This window comes from Orbicella franksi, chromosome 8, assembly GCF_964199315.1.
Source record: "Orbicella franksi chromosome 8, jaOrbFran1.1, whole genome shotgun sequence".
Classification (NCBI taxonomy): Eukaryota; Metazoa; Cnidaria; class Anthozoa; order Scleractinia; family Merulinidae; genus Orbicella; species Orbicella franksi.
The window spans coordinates 6,452,146-6,469,274 of record NC_138152.1 but is presented as its reverse complement, the minus strand read 5'-3'; the positions used below and the strand labels follow the sequence as shown (position 1 = coordinate 6,469,274).

The 17,129-nt window shown below is 37.9% G+C and overlaps 2 protein-coding genes and 1 pseudogene across 2 annotated transcripts; 1 reads left to right on the top strand and 2 right to left on the bottom strand.

Annotated features, from left to right (window-relative positions):
* Window positions 1–891: 891 nt before the first annotated feature.
* Window positions 892–7,111, bottom strand: LOC145494467 (adhesion G protein-coupled receptor L4-like). The gene is made up of 13 exons (XM_081473940.1): window positions 7,061–7,111; window positions 6,484–6,574; window positions 6,296–6,348; window positions 5,669–5,795; window positions 5,143–5,246; window positions 4,586–4,688; window positions 4,143–4,293; window positions 3,918–3,999; window positions 3,735–3,801; window positions 3,288–3,370; window positions 2,703–2,823; window positions 2,257–2,298; window positions 892–1,914 (listed from the first exon to the last, which is right to left on the bottom strand). The coding sequence occupies exons 2-13, from the start codon at window positions 6,541–6,543 to the stop codon at window positions 1,750–1,752; spliced, it is 1,158 nt and encodes a 385-aa protein (XP_081330066.1). The 5' UTR covers window positions 6,544–6,574; window positions 7,061–7,111; the 3' UTR covers window positions 892–1,749.
* LOC145494118 (uncharacterized) lies at window positions 7,057–12,178 on the bottom strand. The gene is made up of 6 exons (XM_081473585.1): window positions 11,542–12,178; window positions 10,823–11,265; window positions 9,921–9,980; window positions 8,881–9,085; window positions 7,976–8,083; window positions 7,057–7,148 (listed from the first exon to the last, which is right to left on the bottom strand). Exons 1-6 carry the CDS (start codon window positions 12,101–12,103, stop codon window positions 7,057–7,059), a joined length of 1,470 nt encoding a protein of 489 aa, XP_081329711.1. The 5' UTR covers window positions 12,104–12,178.
* A 1,110-nt stretch (window positions 12,179–13,288) lies between these two features.
* LOC145494117 (uncharacterized) lies at window positions 13,289–16,218 on the top strand (annotated as a pseudogene).
* The last annotated feature ends 911 nt before the right edge of the window (window positions 16,219–17,129 follow it).

Below are 17,129 nucleotides of genomic sequence, written 5' to 3'. Positions count from 1 at the left end.
TGTCGCTTGTCTCTGTTTCTGTGTGGTTTCTGTTTTATTGACATATTTTGATTGTTTTTCGGGAAACTTCTATTGTTTTAAATAGATTTGTTATATAGCTTAAATAGATTTGTTATATAGCTGGCGTTTTTCCCGTTATAGCGCGCCCATTCATTGGCTAGTTCATGGTCACATGACATCTAAAAATGAAACTGCTTTCCGCCAAATGCCATGAGCGGGCAACATTGCGAAAACTATGACGTGAAACGGGAAACAGTTCACTGTTACCCGCCAAATGTTGACCGCTGTTGCATGTCATTTGTCAATAAAGTTATTATTTGTTTTCCTATATAACAAATCCCGTAATGACTGGCACGATTAAATATTTACTGTACCCAGCAGTGAATTTTGTTTCCCGAGACGAAGTCGAGGGAAACAAAATTCACTGTTCCCCTCGGGACCAGTCATTAAGTGCTTAATGTTCCACCACTGATAAGACAGGTGTCATCATTGTACCCCTACCTTCTCATAACGGCCACCTCTCTACAGCGGGCACTTTTCTCGCAAATGTGACTGTTTTGGAGAAATTCGACTGTATCTGGAGTTAGGTTATAATCCTCTCTTATCTAACAAAGACGAATGGAATGATTGTTGGAATAATTTATTAAATTCTTAGCAAACTTAGTTTAGGGTTAAATCTACTGGATAATGAAGGTGTTGCAGTTTGAATTAAATGAAGCGATGATATGAAACGGCGGCAAAATTTGCGGCAGGGTATTCACTATGATTGTGAACTAAAGATTTCTATCGCGTATCTTTTGATGAGGATGCAGCCAAAACTAAGCTGGTGAACTTCACATAACTGAAACCCCTGACAAAGTACCTTGACCAGAAAATTATGTCCGAACTTGGTTACAGTAAATATCTTTTATCGGTTACAGTAAATATCTTTTATCGTATCTTTTATTTTTACACTCACAGCGGCACATCAGGATCATTTGGTCTCGCCATGAGTGTTTTACAGATGATTCGATTCAAACCATGGCTCCACCAAACTCGCCTGATATTCCACCAAAACGGACTAAACATACAACTACTATATAACTACTATATAACTACAAATAGAGATAAAGGCTTCAAAGCAACACAAGGAGTGACCAATTTATGATGTCTATTAATGTTGTTAATGTTAAATGTTTATAGTGGTCGATGCGCTTAGTTACAACTAGCTAGTAAATATTTCAAATAAACATAATAGGCTTAAAAATCCCAACTGCCGGAAGGCAGAATAGTTGGCTATTTACAAGCATGACTGAGGAGTTTAACTGGTGTCTACCGAGAAACAAATGTAACTTAGTGGTCAGAGCGGGACTTGAACTCGCGACCACCCTAACCACTCGGTCACGCTGCCTCCATTAAACGTTTTAGCCACTTAGAAAGACCTAGTATAGAATCTTAGGTCACTAGATACCCGTTGTAGGTTACTGACTGTCTGGCAAAAACCAACGGAACAGCCACGGATGGCTGTTCTGTCGATTGTGGGTTTGACAATGTACCCACCAACTGAGCCTGAGTTGCATGCCTAGGTAAATATTGAAAGAAGATAAGCGTAGTAATCGTCAGCCGTAAAATTAAATACTTTTTGACCCTAAATTACCGTTAACTGCATGTTAAAACGGCTATGCACTAAAATAGGGAACACTTTTCGCTACAAACTTTATCTTTTTTTTAAGCTACTAGAAACCAGTGGCACTTTAACTGGGTCAGTCGCTACTCCAGTTCAAATACGCCATTACTGCATGAATGGAGCTCCATTGCCTTCGATATGCCGACATCACTTTGATTAAACTGAGAAGTTTTCTTGGTTGAGTTTACATCGTTTGCACTTGAAACTGGAAAAACCGCGTTCATCCTTCTTCTGAACCTTTCTTTAATCTGAGGATCAAACAAAACTTAAAGTCAAGCAAAAGTAATAAGTCTCTTGTTGACGTTTTGTTCTAAATGTGGTCTCAAATTTACATGAGAAAGGACCTGCAACTAGACTTTTAACGTCCTGTATCCGTATTTACTCCTTGAAGAGTCGTTATATCAAGTAAAACTATGGCGCTTGAGCACATTCACGCATCTGTCCCTAAATTTGCTTTCCCACAGCATTCGGCAACTAGAGTAGAATTATTCCAAACAGTTGAGTAGCCGGCTGTGTAGTAATGCGATGTATGATGTGCCGAGAGAGTTCATGGATATATCGTTGATCGATTTTCAAGTCAATGCTCTTACCTGACTGTTTCTCAAACAATGCAAGACAAAAATCAGGAATCCCTGTTGAAGAAAGTAAATAAATTAATAAATTGATAAAAGACTTACTGAACAGCGAAATAATTGCGTCTTTCGGAATAATTGCAAAATTTTCTTTCCCTACTTGAAAGTTTTGGGATCAGGTCTACCTTTAGCTTCTTGTCCTGCCTTCAGGAAAAACGTTAATGATAATTGGGTAATTAGGAGTAATTGAAAAAAAAGTGCGGTTAAGGTTTGTCCAATTATTATCATTATTTAGTTTCTGTGATGAAATGTAAATGTAGCATACCAAGAAACACGGGACTCCAAAAGTGAGAAATTTACACCATCGAGAATGATATCTTCTAACAATACAATTTTCTAATTCTTTGCATGAAAAAATTGCAAGCAGTTGTAAAAATTGTTGAATCCAGGACTCAAAAACTAACCTGGGCAGAGTTAAGTATCGTGAAAATGTAAACAAATGCCTTGTGTAAAGGTGACAGAAGACCAAACAACCACGTGACTCCTAGAAGAGGTATCAACACTGTGCATGCCTTGATGCCAAGTCTGAAATAACAAAGCACAAGATAAATTTCTGGTCACATGGTAGAGATTTAATGAAGATGGGCCTCAAGGTAAGTGGGGTCAAGGTTCTTTACAATTGGCCAAACGATAAAAAATAGATTAGATAAAAAACGACGCCCCTGGGGTGCAGATTAACAAGAGCGAATCCAAATAAAGGTTTAAAGTTGCGTAAATCAACCGTGTAACGTAATGGGACATCCGAAACAAAGGCAAGTCAAGCCTTACTGCTGGTGCGAGCTGTTTTGTTCTTGATGTGCCACTGCGTACATGAAGCTTACTGTTCAGCATGGTAAATTTTGTACCATCTGACCGAGTCGTGCAAATTAAGGTTTGTAACAGAAAAAGACGCAGAAGCAAGTTATGGGCATGGTGATTTGTTGGCTCGACGAGAGACTGATAGAGTAGCGATGGAGAAACTGTTGTTATTCGCAAGTCTTAATTCTTACCGTATCTGCTGAATGTGGTTTTCTCCTGTTGATTGCATTGTGGTCATTTCTTTGATCACTCGCACGAGCATCAAGATGTTAACCTTGACCATAAGATTAAAATAATCAAATATATCAGTGGCTTTTAGTTCTAACAGAAGAAAAAGTAAAAAGTAACTTCATGCATAGTTTAAAGCTAGATACTCGTGGGGTCTTATATGAAAGAAATAACACAAAAAATAGTACATCGCAGTATTGTCCATATTTTAAAACTTTTATACTTCTTTATTATTAATTTGTAATTTTTATCTCAGTTTGTGGGTTTCTTTATCTTAGCTTCCAAAATTTCAATCCCTTCATAAATTTCTTGAAGTCTTAAAAGTATTTAAGACCAACTTGTTCAGTATTCAAATTCAACTTCAAATTGATAAATAGCAAAGGTTTAAACTTGAGATTCGATTTACTTACAGCTTCGATCATCACCACAAACGCGACAAATATCCAGATCAGATTGTTATCCGAAGACATCCAGCAGCTAGAAGAAACAAAATTCAAGAAAAAAGGCAAACAAGAAAAAAGAATAAACACGTTTAATGTGATGTGTTTGAATGATGGGATGGTATTAGATTAGTAAAGGAATACATTTCTTACTATTCCTCACTGACAAATCCCTGGATTCCTTCCTTTCCTGATGCAATACTTAGCGAGATTGTAACCATAACGGCAGGGAAACCTGCAATGCATTATAAAAAGAGAAACAAAAAAGGTAGAAAGAAGTATTTCTCTCGGACATGAATCGAGGGATCAATAAATTCATAGTTTTATGCAGGTACAACAGTAAATAACAGTAAAATAATCCATTACACAATAATTTACCCCATGACATGACGTAGTACACGTTCATCTTGTTGTTGATGTTGTAAACCTTGACTACAAACAAGTAAAGGTAGATTCCCCCGACGAGCATCCAACAGAAAGCTGCCATCAAAAAGTACTGCATAAGGGCCGCTACTGCGACACAAGTTCCCTGCAAAAAAAGCTTGGATTAAAATCTGTTTATGTTATTACGGTATCACCTGCGTATCCATGTGCATATTAAACGCGCATTTCTCATGACGTTGAGACACTGGAGCACCATTGGCGAGGCGCTTCGCGGACTTTTATAACGCGTAAAAGGAAATAGTAGACTTGGCTTATGCACGCAACCTAGCAGAATACACGTGGCTAAAAAAAAAAATTGAGTTACCCCTTAATGATGCAGAAACCTTGATTTAAAACTACAACAAATGGAATTCAACAAATCTGTAAAACTCTCTTACCGTGTTTCCTGTGGCATCAATTCCCCCAAGAAAGATTAGTTGTCCTGCTCCGAGAGAACTAGCAAGACTAATCCTGATTTGAGAGAGAGGCTGATGTACATCGCTGGTAAAAAAAGAAAAACAAAGAAACAAATACTAGGTGCAAAAACGAAGGAAATATAAATTAAGATAATCAGTAAAATCCAAATGTTGAATATCACCTAAGCAACACACTAATTGGGACAGTGGAAGAAAGATTCAAACGCGAGAACACATACGTCTGGTATAGTGTATAACGAATATATCCAACTAGTGACAAACCATTAAAAAAGATTGACGAGAAAGACATATTATAATCTCAAAGTGAAAACGAATATAAGTTTTGCAAACGAAACTTTGAGATAGCTTGGGCTTTACACGATGGTTTATACACATATCAAATTTAAGCATTATTTAGAATGTGGTTTTTATAGAATTATTCCGAGGGAGTAAAACGTCTCACCAACGTTAAAATTGTAAATCTGATTATCAGCATATAGAAAACTAGACAATTTGCATGAAGTAAATCTATTACTTACGTGAAATAAGCATAAAAGAATATCGTGAGAACGATGCCGAAAATGGAGAGAGCCAAGCCTACGTAAGTGAGAATTCTCAATATCTTCTCATCTGTCCTTGTAATCTGCAGTACAAATTAGCAACAGAAAACGAGCAACATAAACTTCTGCGGTAATATCAACTCACTGCAATGGATTTAGTCAGACTTCGATTTGGTATTTTTAGCTCAACAAGCCCCTCACCCTCCGATCAGCCTAATTATCACTCCGTTTAGTCCGATTAGGATTATAACTAGGCCTAGCATTCAGTTGTAGGTAGGGGAATTAAGTGAAAAGAAAACTCAAAACCCAGCGAGAGCTAAATCATTTAGAAGTACATGTAAAATGCAAACAGAAAAACTGCCGATGTTTTGACCCTTAATCAAACTCAAGTTTTATTTGGAACGTGAATCTTTGATTCGAGCTCAAAATTCATTTATTTAATACACTTGAATATATTGACATTGTCTCGGATGGAATTAATTGGAAATTAACTAATACTTTTTACCTCAAGGTTATCCCCATAGTCGAATAAAACAGCGAAGTGAGTCATATGATTACAGCTGCAGTCTGTTTGTACTGAGCTGCTCTTCGATCTCACAACATGGCATCCTTCCTCTGACCACCCGTCTGGACTGAAAAGAAGTATTTAATAAAATGTGACAGACAAAATGTTTATATCACTACACATAAATCAGTGCTGCATATCCTGAAGCTTGTTTGTTGGGCCCCAACATGATATCAGAACAAACCATTGTTGGAATTAAATGGCTATGAACAAAGGCCCATAGCCGCTTTAATAAAATCATGTTTTGAGACCATGATCAAGTTACAAGGAAAAAAATTAAATATTTTTCTGGCCCAGTAAAGGTGAGGGCACTCAAAACGGAAACTGCAAAACAGCAACCCAGCACTCTGCTGAGAGGACAAAATAGGGCAAGGTTGGGAGGGGAAAAACACTCCTTCCCGAGTGAGTAAAAGAATTGAATGATGCGACGGCAACTGACTGTGCAAAAACTGCGATGCTTGCTTTCCTACATGGTGCATATTAATGGAAGTTATATTCAGCTATTGCCTTTAAAGCAAGCTAAGGTAGAAAGCTAAAAATATACAAGTAAATTAAACTGATTCTCACTTTTTCTCGCTGTAGCCGCTCCAGAACATACAAGATCTCTTGCAGTCAGTAACCTGAAAATATGCCAGGTCAACTTTTAGAATATAAAATATAAAACAAAACGTACAGTACCAAAGATCCAGTAAATCAATTACATTCGATTAAGCGGAAGAGTCGATTTTTCTCTATAAATGTTCCATTCTTGTTACCTTCAGGTTCCTGAACTTAAGGGCTACATTCTGCTTCAACGTTTTCGGCTCTGGATCCATCGTAGCTGCAATTATTATGGTGCCAAGACTCCTGAATAGAATACAATTTTCTCAAACTCATTACTAAATCATCACGTTTAAACAAAGGAAATTCGAAATCATGACCGTGGCGGTGTTTGGATATCTGATCAGTAAATAGCATAGATTTTTTCGAGTTTATTTCTCCGTTTTCTATCGTCTTAGTTTCGACTTAGAGGAATATCAAACAATCAAGACAGTGTTGGACCACATTTCCAAACACCTCGAAGTTCGTCAAAAATACTTCGCCGCGCGTCGTATCAGTAACTCCTTTTCTCGGTTTTCGGAAATGTGGTCACACACGATCTTTCGGGTTTGATGTATTACATAACAAAATCTTGTTACTGATCGTGTTTCTAATTTTCTAGTAAAGAGGAAATCTGAAACAGCTAGCCCCTTGGCCATCTCTAATGGAAGTTAAACAGCCATATAACACGATAGTAGAAGTATGCTTTTTAAGAAAATTTAATTTGCTTAAAACTTCTCTACTGCTTATTACCTGCTGTTCCTAGTTGTATCACTATTGGATGAATTCGATTTGAGTAATTCATGGAGATCCTTGTACACGATACCAATCAGTATTGAACCTAAGTTGAAATTAACGAGGAAATAAATGACTAAACCTAGTTTGCAAGCTAGGGCAAAAAAGTAAGTTTACATAGCTTTCTTGAGGTACGACTGAAGATGAAATGGAAAAATATTTTATTCAAAACCGTTTAGACCATATATAATTTATCTACTTGAGACCTTAGCTTGACAGCCACGAGTTCGCTTATAACAAATTGGTCTCGGCGAATTATCAGGGTAACGTTGTAAAACTGCTGGGAAATGAGTTACCTGCAATGCAGAAGAATGCCACCTTAGAGTAAAGAGTTTTCTAGTCGCTCCTTGGTGTAGAAATTAAATGTGAGTCACATGTTAATGCCCAGTCTGAGAACGTAAGTTTGTGAACAAGCTGTGATCTTTTGTACTAGAATCAAATGATGACACGAAACGCAAAATGTTTTAGCCAATCAAATGTAAACTTTTAACAACAAATGGACGGCATCCCGGCTGATAAATCGTGCTTAAAATTGTATGGCCGTGCTTGCTATTAACTTACCATCTTATTCCAGGAACGGCATGCTAATTTTACTGAAAGATTCAAAATTTAATCAGAATTGCAATTAAGGTTCTTTGAGATCATAATACAAAATTTGAGCTGTAGCCCTGTACCTCTTCTTGCAAAATATGTCGAAACATTTGTTCTAGTTTGCTCCGTGGAATCTGTTTTTTTTTTTTTTTTTTTTTTAAATCCAATTTGTTTTTACATTTGGTGGCATTTGACATTGTATTATGGAAATTAGGAAAACACTTTCTTTTAATGCTCTTACTTAATATGTAATGCATCGTTCATAAAGCGGGTTAAACAAACCGTTGTTGTGGAAATTGCTTGAAGGAATGTTGATGAAGTTCTGTTTTACTGGTCCCTCGAGATGAAAATCACTCGCATTCTGGCTGAAAACTCGTTGCATATGCATAACTGTGTGTTAAGAAACAACGGGATGAGAATGATGAAAAGGCAAGACTATTAAAATATCTTCCGTGGACAAATCAGTTCGCATATATATGTCAAATTGCAGCTTCCGATCTTCGACATATTTTTACTGGACATTAACTAAAGCAAAAATATTTGAAAGCCATTACAATTTGTAAGTGTTTCTATAGATGTTTGACGGGCTCATTATTTTAATATTTTATTGATAATGGTAATTGAACTGAGTGCAGTGCAATTCGGTCTTAAATCATACGCGTGATTCCAAAATCGGACAAGTGCGCAATGTGAGTTCGATTTGAAATCGCAAGTATGATTTCAGACCAAACTTGCACGACATGAAGTTGTATTGCCACTTTATTACATAAATTTTGAATTCGCGCAATTTAATCGCCTAAAATAGGACTTTGTTCGGTGGGTACCGATATATTTTGTTGATCCAATCAGCACGTTTGTTAAAAAAGCAGAACCGGAAATGCGTTACCATTTCACTTTGTTTGCGAAACAGAAAACAAAACAAGCCTTAAAATATGATTTTGTTTTCCATTCTCATTGGCTGGGAAAACATGTGATTTAGAGTAGAAAATGGTGCGCTTCGTTAACAAATCGCATTGTTAAAAGCCAATCATGATTGGCAGATAGCTAGGATCACCAGAGATTTCAAAATGGTTGCAATAAATTAAAGTTTGGAATATTCCCGTTTTCGGAGAAAAACTGGTATGATATAATATTGTTGCATCCTTTTCCCAGATTCGAATGATTTAAATTAAAGTATTTCCACTTACCGAGTTTGTTGTTAGCAATGTTCAACTGAGGCACTGATTCATTGAGATGATATTGAGCATATTTACGAGCAAAATCTTCAAAGGCAAATGCCATTTTGAAGATTTCTTCTTTTTGTTCCTGCTCTGTTATTGAACTCGGTTGCACTTGATGAAGAGATGTGTTTTTAGACTGTTCCATGATGTTTTCTAATATAGTGACAACATCCTGAAAACAAACATGACAAAAATGCTCTGAGTTACATGTACCTAAATATTCGATAAAAATCAGTACGAACAAACAGGCATGAAATAAATTGAATATTGCTTGCGAATGGAAGTTTATTCTTTTTCCACTTGGGTTATTTTAGCTTTTTATAAAGGTATGTTGTTACTGTAGGTGGCATGAAAGAACGCACGTTGCGTGTGGTAGGGATTGGGGAAATGTAAATGCGTTGTATACCCTCTTGGCAGATTCTTGCGTCCATTTACTCGGATTTCTCATCCTGTGAGGACGTTTCTATTTAAATACCGACCTCCTCCCCATATCTTTTCCAAGCTGCTTTACCTTTAAGACAATTGCAAACCGTTCCGCGTTTTGGTGGCTGTCAAGTTTATTTGTCAATAATGTTTGTAACAGATTGTAACATTTTTATATGAATTACAGACTGGTTATTTTTGATAGGGCGGCTTTGAGATTTCCTCGGCCATTTTATTCCAACCCTTAGCTTGGCCTTGTGCGAGTAAATTTTACGAGCTCAATCAATACAGCACTTGTCAATAACTATTATTCGAGAGAGCCCAATGAGAAAAACATGAAAGTTCATTGCAATGAATAAGGAGCTTATTAAATTAGTTTCAGCTGTCGGCGATCTTCGCATTGTGAAGGAACACGTCACATTCTTAGTATGGTATATCGCTTATGGACGGGCGGTGACTGAACTGACTTTTTCCTTAAGGGTAGGCTAGTTTATGATGTAGATCAAAAATGTCTCTGAAGTAAATAAATATTATAAATTTAGTTATCTTAGCTACTTTAGTTTAGTAAAAAAAGTTATGGATACCTTCAAAGACGACCCTTGCCGGACATTGGTTTTGTTCAAGGCAGAAAGAAACTCTATCACCTGGAATGGAAATTGTTAACATGAAACATAAAGTGGATTTGCATTCTTAGGAGTTTGGAATTTAGTTTTCGAGGGTTAATACGAGCCACGTCGCTCATCATGCTGGAACTTATCTCGGTTTCTGTAACATGAAGCGACTAAGAGTATTTCTACTCACCCCTGGATGGGATGTTAGTCCATCGCTGGGTTACCTCCGGCATTACCTTCACCAATACCCATTTATACACCGGTACCTGGGTGGAGCGAGGCACTGTGCAAGTAAAGTGTCTTCCTAACTAAACATAACGTAATGTCCCTGCAGGACGAGGCTCGAACCCGGACCGCTCGATCCAGAGACGAGCGCACTAACTTTACCATGAAAACACCGCACCTCCCACAATTGTAGGAAGTAAATAAATGAAGCAGTTTACAATAGTCACTGAGACGAAACTCCCACAATTCTTTTTAAGATGTTTCAATACTTTGGAAATTAGTAGGTAGTCTACACTTAAACTTTATACTAGATATTTCACTGAGCGAGCGTCATTAAAAACAAAAACCGAATCATGAGCTGATTAACAGACTAATCAGAGTTGTTTTTTTTCAGTTTTCAGTTTTTGTCATCGCCTCGAATAGGAAAACTTTTTCCAGAACAATATTATATAGCAAGCTCTACGAGTGTTTAAGGTGAACCAAATCTGGCATTGGGATTGGTTACCCGATCGGACAGGATGGGATCTTGCCCGCGCGGGATTGCACGCTGTGTATCGCAAGGGAATGTGCCCTTTATGTTGTACATTAAATCTTTGTCATTATACAACAATCTTAATTCCCTTCTTAGTTAACAACATACATATACGTACCAATTCTTCCGTTCGAGAGGTGTTTTTGGATTCAAGACCTCTGTCCTCTGATGCCATTGGTGACAAAGAGGGTGTTGATACTGTTACCGGTGGTGGTAATGAAAGTGATGCAGTTTTTAAGGATGATCCCGGTAATGATAATGATGCTGATGACGATGAAGATGACCAAAAAGATGACGATAATGAAAGTAATGATGCCGCGGCTACTGATGTTGTCGTGGCTGTTATCGACAAAATATTATTGAATTCAAGACTTCTGTCCTCTGATGGCACTGGTGATGATGAAGGTGTCGACACTGTTGGCGATGGTGATGTTACAGTTTTTAAAGATGATCCCGAAAATGATAATGATGCCAATGACGATGAAGACGACCAAGAAGATGTTTTCGTGGCTGTCAGGGATGGAGACGGTGGTGGAGATGATGATAGCGGTGTTGACTGTTCTATCGGAGTTCAGTGTATGAGGATGTTAGATCTTACTATTAAAATATGATGAAACTAAGATCATATTCCGCACCTTCTCTTAATAAACAGCTGACAAGGTTCTCTATGCAGATTACCATTCTACAGAACTCACTTCAGAAATTACTTATTGTATAGATGAAGCGTAACTGAGAGCGAAAAGTGTTGCTAATCATAGGTTTTGTTTCATTCCCTTGTCGCAATGTCTAAGCAATACCGGCCACTGTAACAAAAGCTACTGCAGTTTGACCACTCACCTGAGCAAAAATGCCTGCAAGGATGATCCAAGGCTGTTCTGAGCGGTACAGTAGTTTTCTCCGTCGTAGTAGCAGTAGAGGTGCACTTGTTATCGTGGGCGAAACAAGTGTGCTCGCATTGGATTGGGTCATTTGGAACTTGACACTTCGGCTGGCAGCTGAGTTGATTCCCGTTACATTTTTGCGTACAGTTTGGTTCATGGCATTCCAGTGTACACTCACCATGGTTGCATGTCTGCGTACAAGGTTGTTTGCTGTGGCATTGCAGACTGCATTTACTAGCACCAGAATTGCACTGCTGCTCACAATTCTGACCGTGGCACTCCATATCACATTCGCCATTGTTGCATATCTGCGTACATTGTTGTGTGCTGTCACATCGCAGACTGCATTTACTACCATCAGAATTGCAATTCTGCAAACAATTCTGACCGTGGCACACCATATCACATTCGCCATTGTTGCAATTCTGCGTACATTGTTGTTTGCTGTCACATCGCAGACTGCATTTCCTAGCACCAGAATTGCAATTCTGCTCACAATTCTGACCGTGGCACACCATATCACATTCACCGTTGTTGCAATTCTGCTTAAGTGTCGGTCTGTTTGTACATTCCAGAAGACATTCACCATGATATTGCTGATCACAATTTTGTGTGCTGCCACATCCCAGAGTGCAGTTATAATCATTGCATTGTTGGGTAGAAAGGGCATGCGCAGGTGGCCCCTTGCAGTCGAATGTCTTATTCAAAGCATAACACGCACTTTGGCACCAAAGGGCTGCAGATGCCATCCTGCACTTTTCACCTGAAAAGTTAATAAAACAAACAACAAAAAGCGTTTTTCATAACAAACACGAGAGTGAGCAAACAAAGGAACGAATGACTTAATGTCTGACTGATGTCTGACTGATGTAATGAATGGTTAATTAAATGAATGCAAAGGAATGCAATTCAACACTATATTTAACGTAAAACATACCTTCATCGGCGTACGCGCACTTTTTTTTCCAGCGGGGAGAAGAGGGGGGGGGGGGGGAGTGAAGTTGCTCAAATGTTTACAAAACATTTAAGCAAGAAATGAGGGTCATAGGATTCACTAACATAGGCCTGCATATGAAGTGAAATCTTACACTTGAATCCACAGTGAGAATGTTCTTGCATACGAATCTATCACGTTACAAGCAGAACACGTTCAAGGAATAACTGTCGCTGCAATTGCGATGGACGAAAATACCAATAATACGAGGCAGGCAACAACCTCCTTCAGGAGTTACAGATACATTACTGCAAGAATCCAACATAGTAGAAAATGCAGACAGAATTATTAGTTTTGCACCAGGTGAAGGAAACAAACCATTAGGAATATTCTTGGACAAGGACTCGGAATACCTTTCATTTCCTTCAATATTTTGTAGAAAACGAAGGCCTGACAACAATGAAAGAAAGGTCCCTGTGTCATACAGTACAACTGCGAAGTGGGAATTAGGAAGTCAGGATAGGAGAGCTGCCATGTCTGTCCCTAACATCTTTTATAAGCTGAAAAAGCTGCAAATCAAGCAAATTCAAGATAGCGCTTGTATTTCACACAGAAAGTGTAAGACGAAAGGAAAATGTTTTACTGCTGGAGACTTGAAATCTGAAGATTATCTCAATAAGCTTGCACGCCTAGATGAAGGTTTCAGAGTTTTAAAAAGTGTTCGAGGGTCACCACCTTATCTGAAAAGTGCAAAAACGACCTGTTTGCAATGATTCGTCAACTTGGCAGTCCAACATGGTTTTGCTCCTTTTCAGCTGCTGAAACAAGGTGGACTCATCTTCTCAAAACTTTAGGTAGAATTGTTGCGAAAAAAGAATACACTGATGATGAAATCCAACAAATGACTTGGGATCAAAAATCAGATCTTATTCAAAAAGATTTTGTGACCTGTGCTAGGAACTTTGACCACATGGTGCAATTGTTTATTCGTGATGTTTTAAAAGGCAGTTTTGCACCTATAGGAGGAATAGCTGATTATTTTCACAGAGTAGAATTTCAGCAAAGAGGAAGCCCACATATTCATGGATTGTTTTGGATAAAGGATGCATCACGGTATGAAAAACATTCTAGTGAGGAGGTTGTCACATTTGCTGATAAATTTATCATCTGCCACAAGCCAAACAGTTCAAGTGAAATGGAAAATCTTGCCAATTTGCAAATGCACAGACATGCCAAAACTTGCAAGAGATCAGGAAATAACATATGTCGATTTAACTTTCCATTGCCACCAATGCCCAGGACAATTATACTGAAACCACTTGAGGAATCCTATCATGATGAGAAGGAGAGTAAACTAATGAAAGAAAATTCCGAAAAAATTAAACAGGTCCTTGACAGCATAAAATATGGTGAAGATATAAGCTTTGAAGATTTCCTGAGAAAATTAGGATTAGCTGAAGAAAGTTAGCCATCAGGAACATATTAAACCGTGACACATTATTTCTTAGAAGATCACCATCAGAAATAAGGATCAACAATTACAATGCTCACTTACTCCAAGCTTGGCAAGCAAACTTGGACATACAATATGCGTTAGATCCTTATGCATGTGCTACATACATGCTGTCTTACATTACAAAGGGCCAGCGAAGTATGAGCAGACTTCTAGAAAAAGCGTCCGAAGAAGCAAAGGCAGGTAATAAAGACATTACAAATAGAGTTAGACATATCGGAACCACATTTCTCAACGCAGTTGAAATCAGTGCTCAAGAAGCAGTTTATCTTGTATCACAAATACCTCTAAGACGTTCATCTCATGATGTTCAGTTTATAAGCACCTCACCCCCAGATGAAAGAGCATTCTTTATAAAAATACTGGAAAAGCTGAAAGAGTTACCTGATAATTCACATGACATAGAATCTGATAACATAATAAAGCGGTTTCAACGGAGACCAAAACAATTAGAAAAAATTTGCCTTGCTGACTTTGTTGCTTGGTTTGAGTGTGTTAAGGACACAAAAGATGACACAACTTCTAGTGAGCCATTATTCACAGCTTTTGTTGACTTTCTTCCAGAGACTAATTATTTTGAGGAGAACACTGATGATGACCCAAATGACACCAATATTACTGACCCACAATTTGAACTAAATGGATACAAACTGAGAGGGGGCATGAAACTAGTAAAACGAAAGAAGGCTAAAATTATCCGATATGTCAGGTACCATAAAGATAAGGACCCAGAAAAACATCACAGAGAACAACTTATGCTTTATACACCATGGCGAAAGGAAAGCATAGATTTGAATAAAGACTCAAACTTACCAAGAGAGATTTGAGCAGGTTAAGGATGAAGTTATCAGTAATAGGCATCAGTATGAATACCATTCAGAAATACTAGATAAAGCAATGGAGGATATGAATAATGCTGAATGCGACAACTTTGACAATGTCGCTCCAAATGCAGAGCATATCAATCAGCAAGACTGTACTGTTAAAGAAAAGCCTAGTGAACTATTTGGTTGCTTTGACCCTGGCAAAAACAAGCAGCATAGCCAGTATGATTTGCTCGATGATATTGGAATTTTCCCCAGAAGTAATCATCAGGAAGAACTTGTTGTAAAGCGCATGTCTGATGACGATTATCGTAGACTTGTCCGCTCTTTGAATGAAAAACAAAGACAGTTTTTTTTTATCACGTGTTACATTCAGTTAAAACAAAAGATGATCCTCTAAGATTGTTCTTAAGTGGAGGTGCTGGAGTTGGCAAAAGTACTGTTACAAATGCATTGTATGACGCTCTGATCCGATTTCTGAATAGTATCGCTGGGGAAAATCCAGATGATGTGAAAGTTGTCAAGACTACCCCGGCTGGTAAAGCAGCATTCAAAATAAAAGGCAGTACACTACATGCTGCTTTTAAGATACCTGCCAATTGAGGATTTGAGTATTGTGCACTTGACAGTGACAGATTGAATACAATTAGAGCAAAACTAAACAAACTTAGGGTGATATTTATCGATGAAATTTCCATGGTTGGAAGTGGCATGTTCAACTTTTTAAACTTAAGGTTACAACAAATTATGGGAACTAATGAACCATTCGGCGGAATAAGCTTGGCAACTGTTGGAGATCTTTTCCAGCTTAAGCCAATTTTTGATAAGTGGATCTTTGAAAATTCCCAATCTGGCTATAATGAATTTACAACTAACATTTGGACAGAGTACTTCACCCTCTTTGAATTGACAGAAATAATGAGACAAAAAGATGACAAAGAATTTGCTCAGCTACTCAATCGTTTGAGAGAGGGAAATCGCTCTGAACGTGATATATCCATTTTGAAACAACGAATTTTGAATGTAAGGCCTGATCAAGATGATTATCCCATGAACATGGCACATTTATTTACTACAAATACATCAGTAGATGCGCACAACAATGCTCTGTATACCCTCTCTAAAGCTGATAAAGCTCAGATTAAGGTTGTGGACATTATAGTTGGTGACATTTCTGATGATCTCAAGAAACAAATGAAATACAAAATCCCAGATGATCCAACAAAGACAATGGGTTTATATTCGCTAGTGTCGGTAGCAACTGCAGCAAAATATGACTTGACAACTAATATTGATGTGACTGACGGACTCACCAATGGTGCAGAGTGTACATGTGTCATAGAAAACAGACCACAGAGTTGAAAATTCCACCAGACTAAGTATTATCTGGGTCTCTTTTCCACATCCTGACATAGGCAGAAACCAGCGCAGAGAAAATGTACATTTGTACAAGGCAACTATAGATAGAAATTGGACGCCAGTATTGGAAGTAACAAGACAATTTCGAGTCAATAAAAAAAGTCAAGTCCAAATTCTCCGGCGCCAATTTCCGCTTAGACCTGCTGCTGCCAAGGCTATTCACCTTTGTCAAGGCGACACATTAAATGAGGCAGTTGTTGATTTTCCAGCATCCTCAAGAGAGCACATGCATTATGTTGGCTTGAGCCGTGTACGAAACAGCTCTGCACTGCATATTCTTAATTTGAATGAAAACAAAATAAAGATCACTGAGAAGGTTAAAAGTGAAATGAGCAGACTTAAAGAACACAAGCAAGCCTTGTGCGTTTAGTACTGTTACAGACCGACAATTTACCCCAAACAAAAGTAATCTTGTTTCAGAATGTTAGATCTCTCCACCTCCACATAGATGATGTGCGAAGTGATTACAACATTCAAAAAGGTGATGTCAACAACTGCCACTTAAGCTTTTGAAACTCATTCTTTGCAAAAGACATTGGTTACAAGCATATAAAATGGCTCTCCAAACTGCACGTATAAGTACACAGTTGGAAACACTTTGGAACTTCATCCTTATAGGTTGCTTGAAGTCAAGAATGTCAACAAGTGAAATCCACCTGAACTCACTACATTTGCCAAAACTTAACATAGAAATGAACCTATAGCTTTGCAGTGGAATACAGAAATACAAATTCAACTGAAAATTAGCAGCTCCTTATAATATTCATATACATGAACATATACATGTAGAGTAACATGAGTCCTTCGTATTAGGACTGCAATCAAATGAAACTACTAGACCCCATCATAAAGAA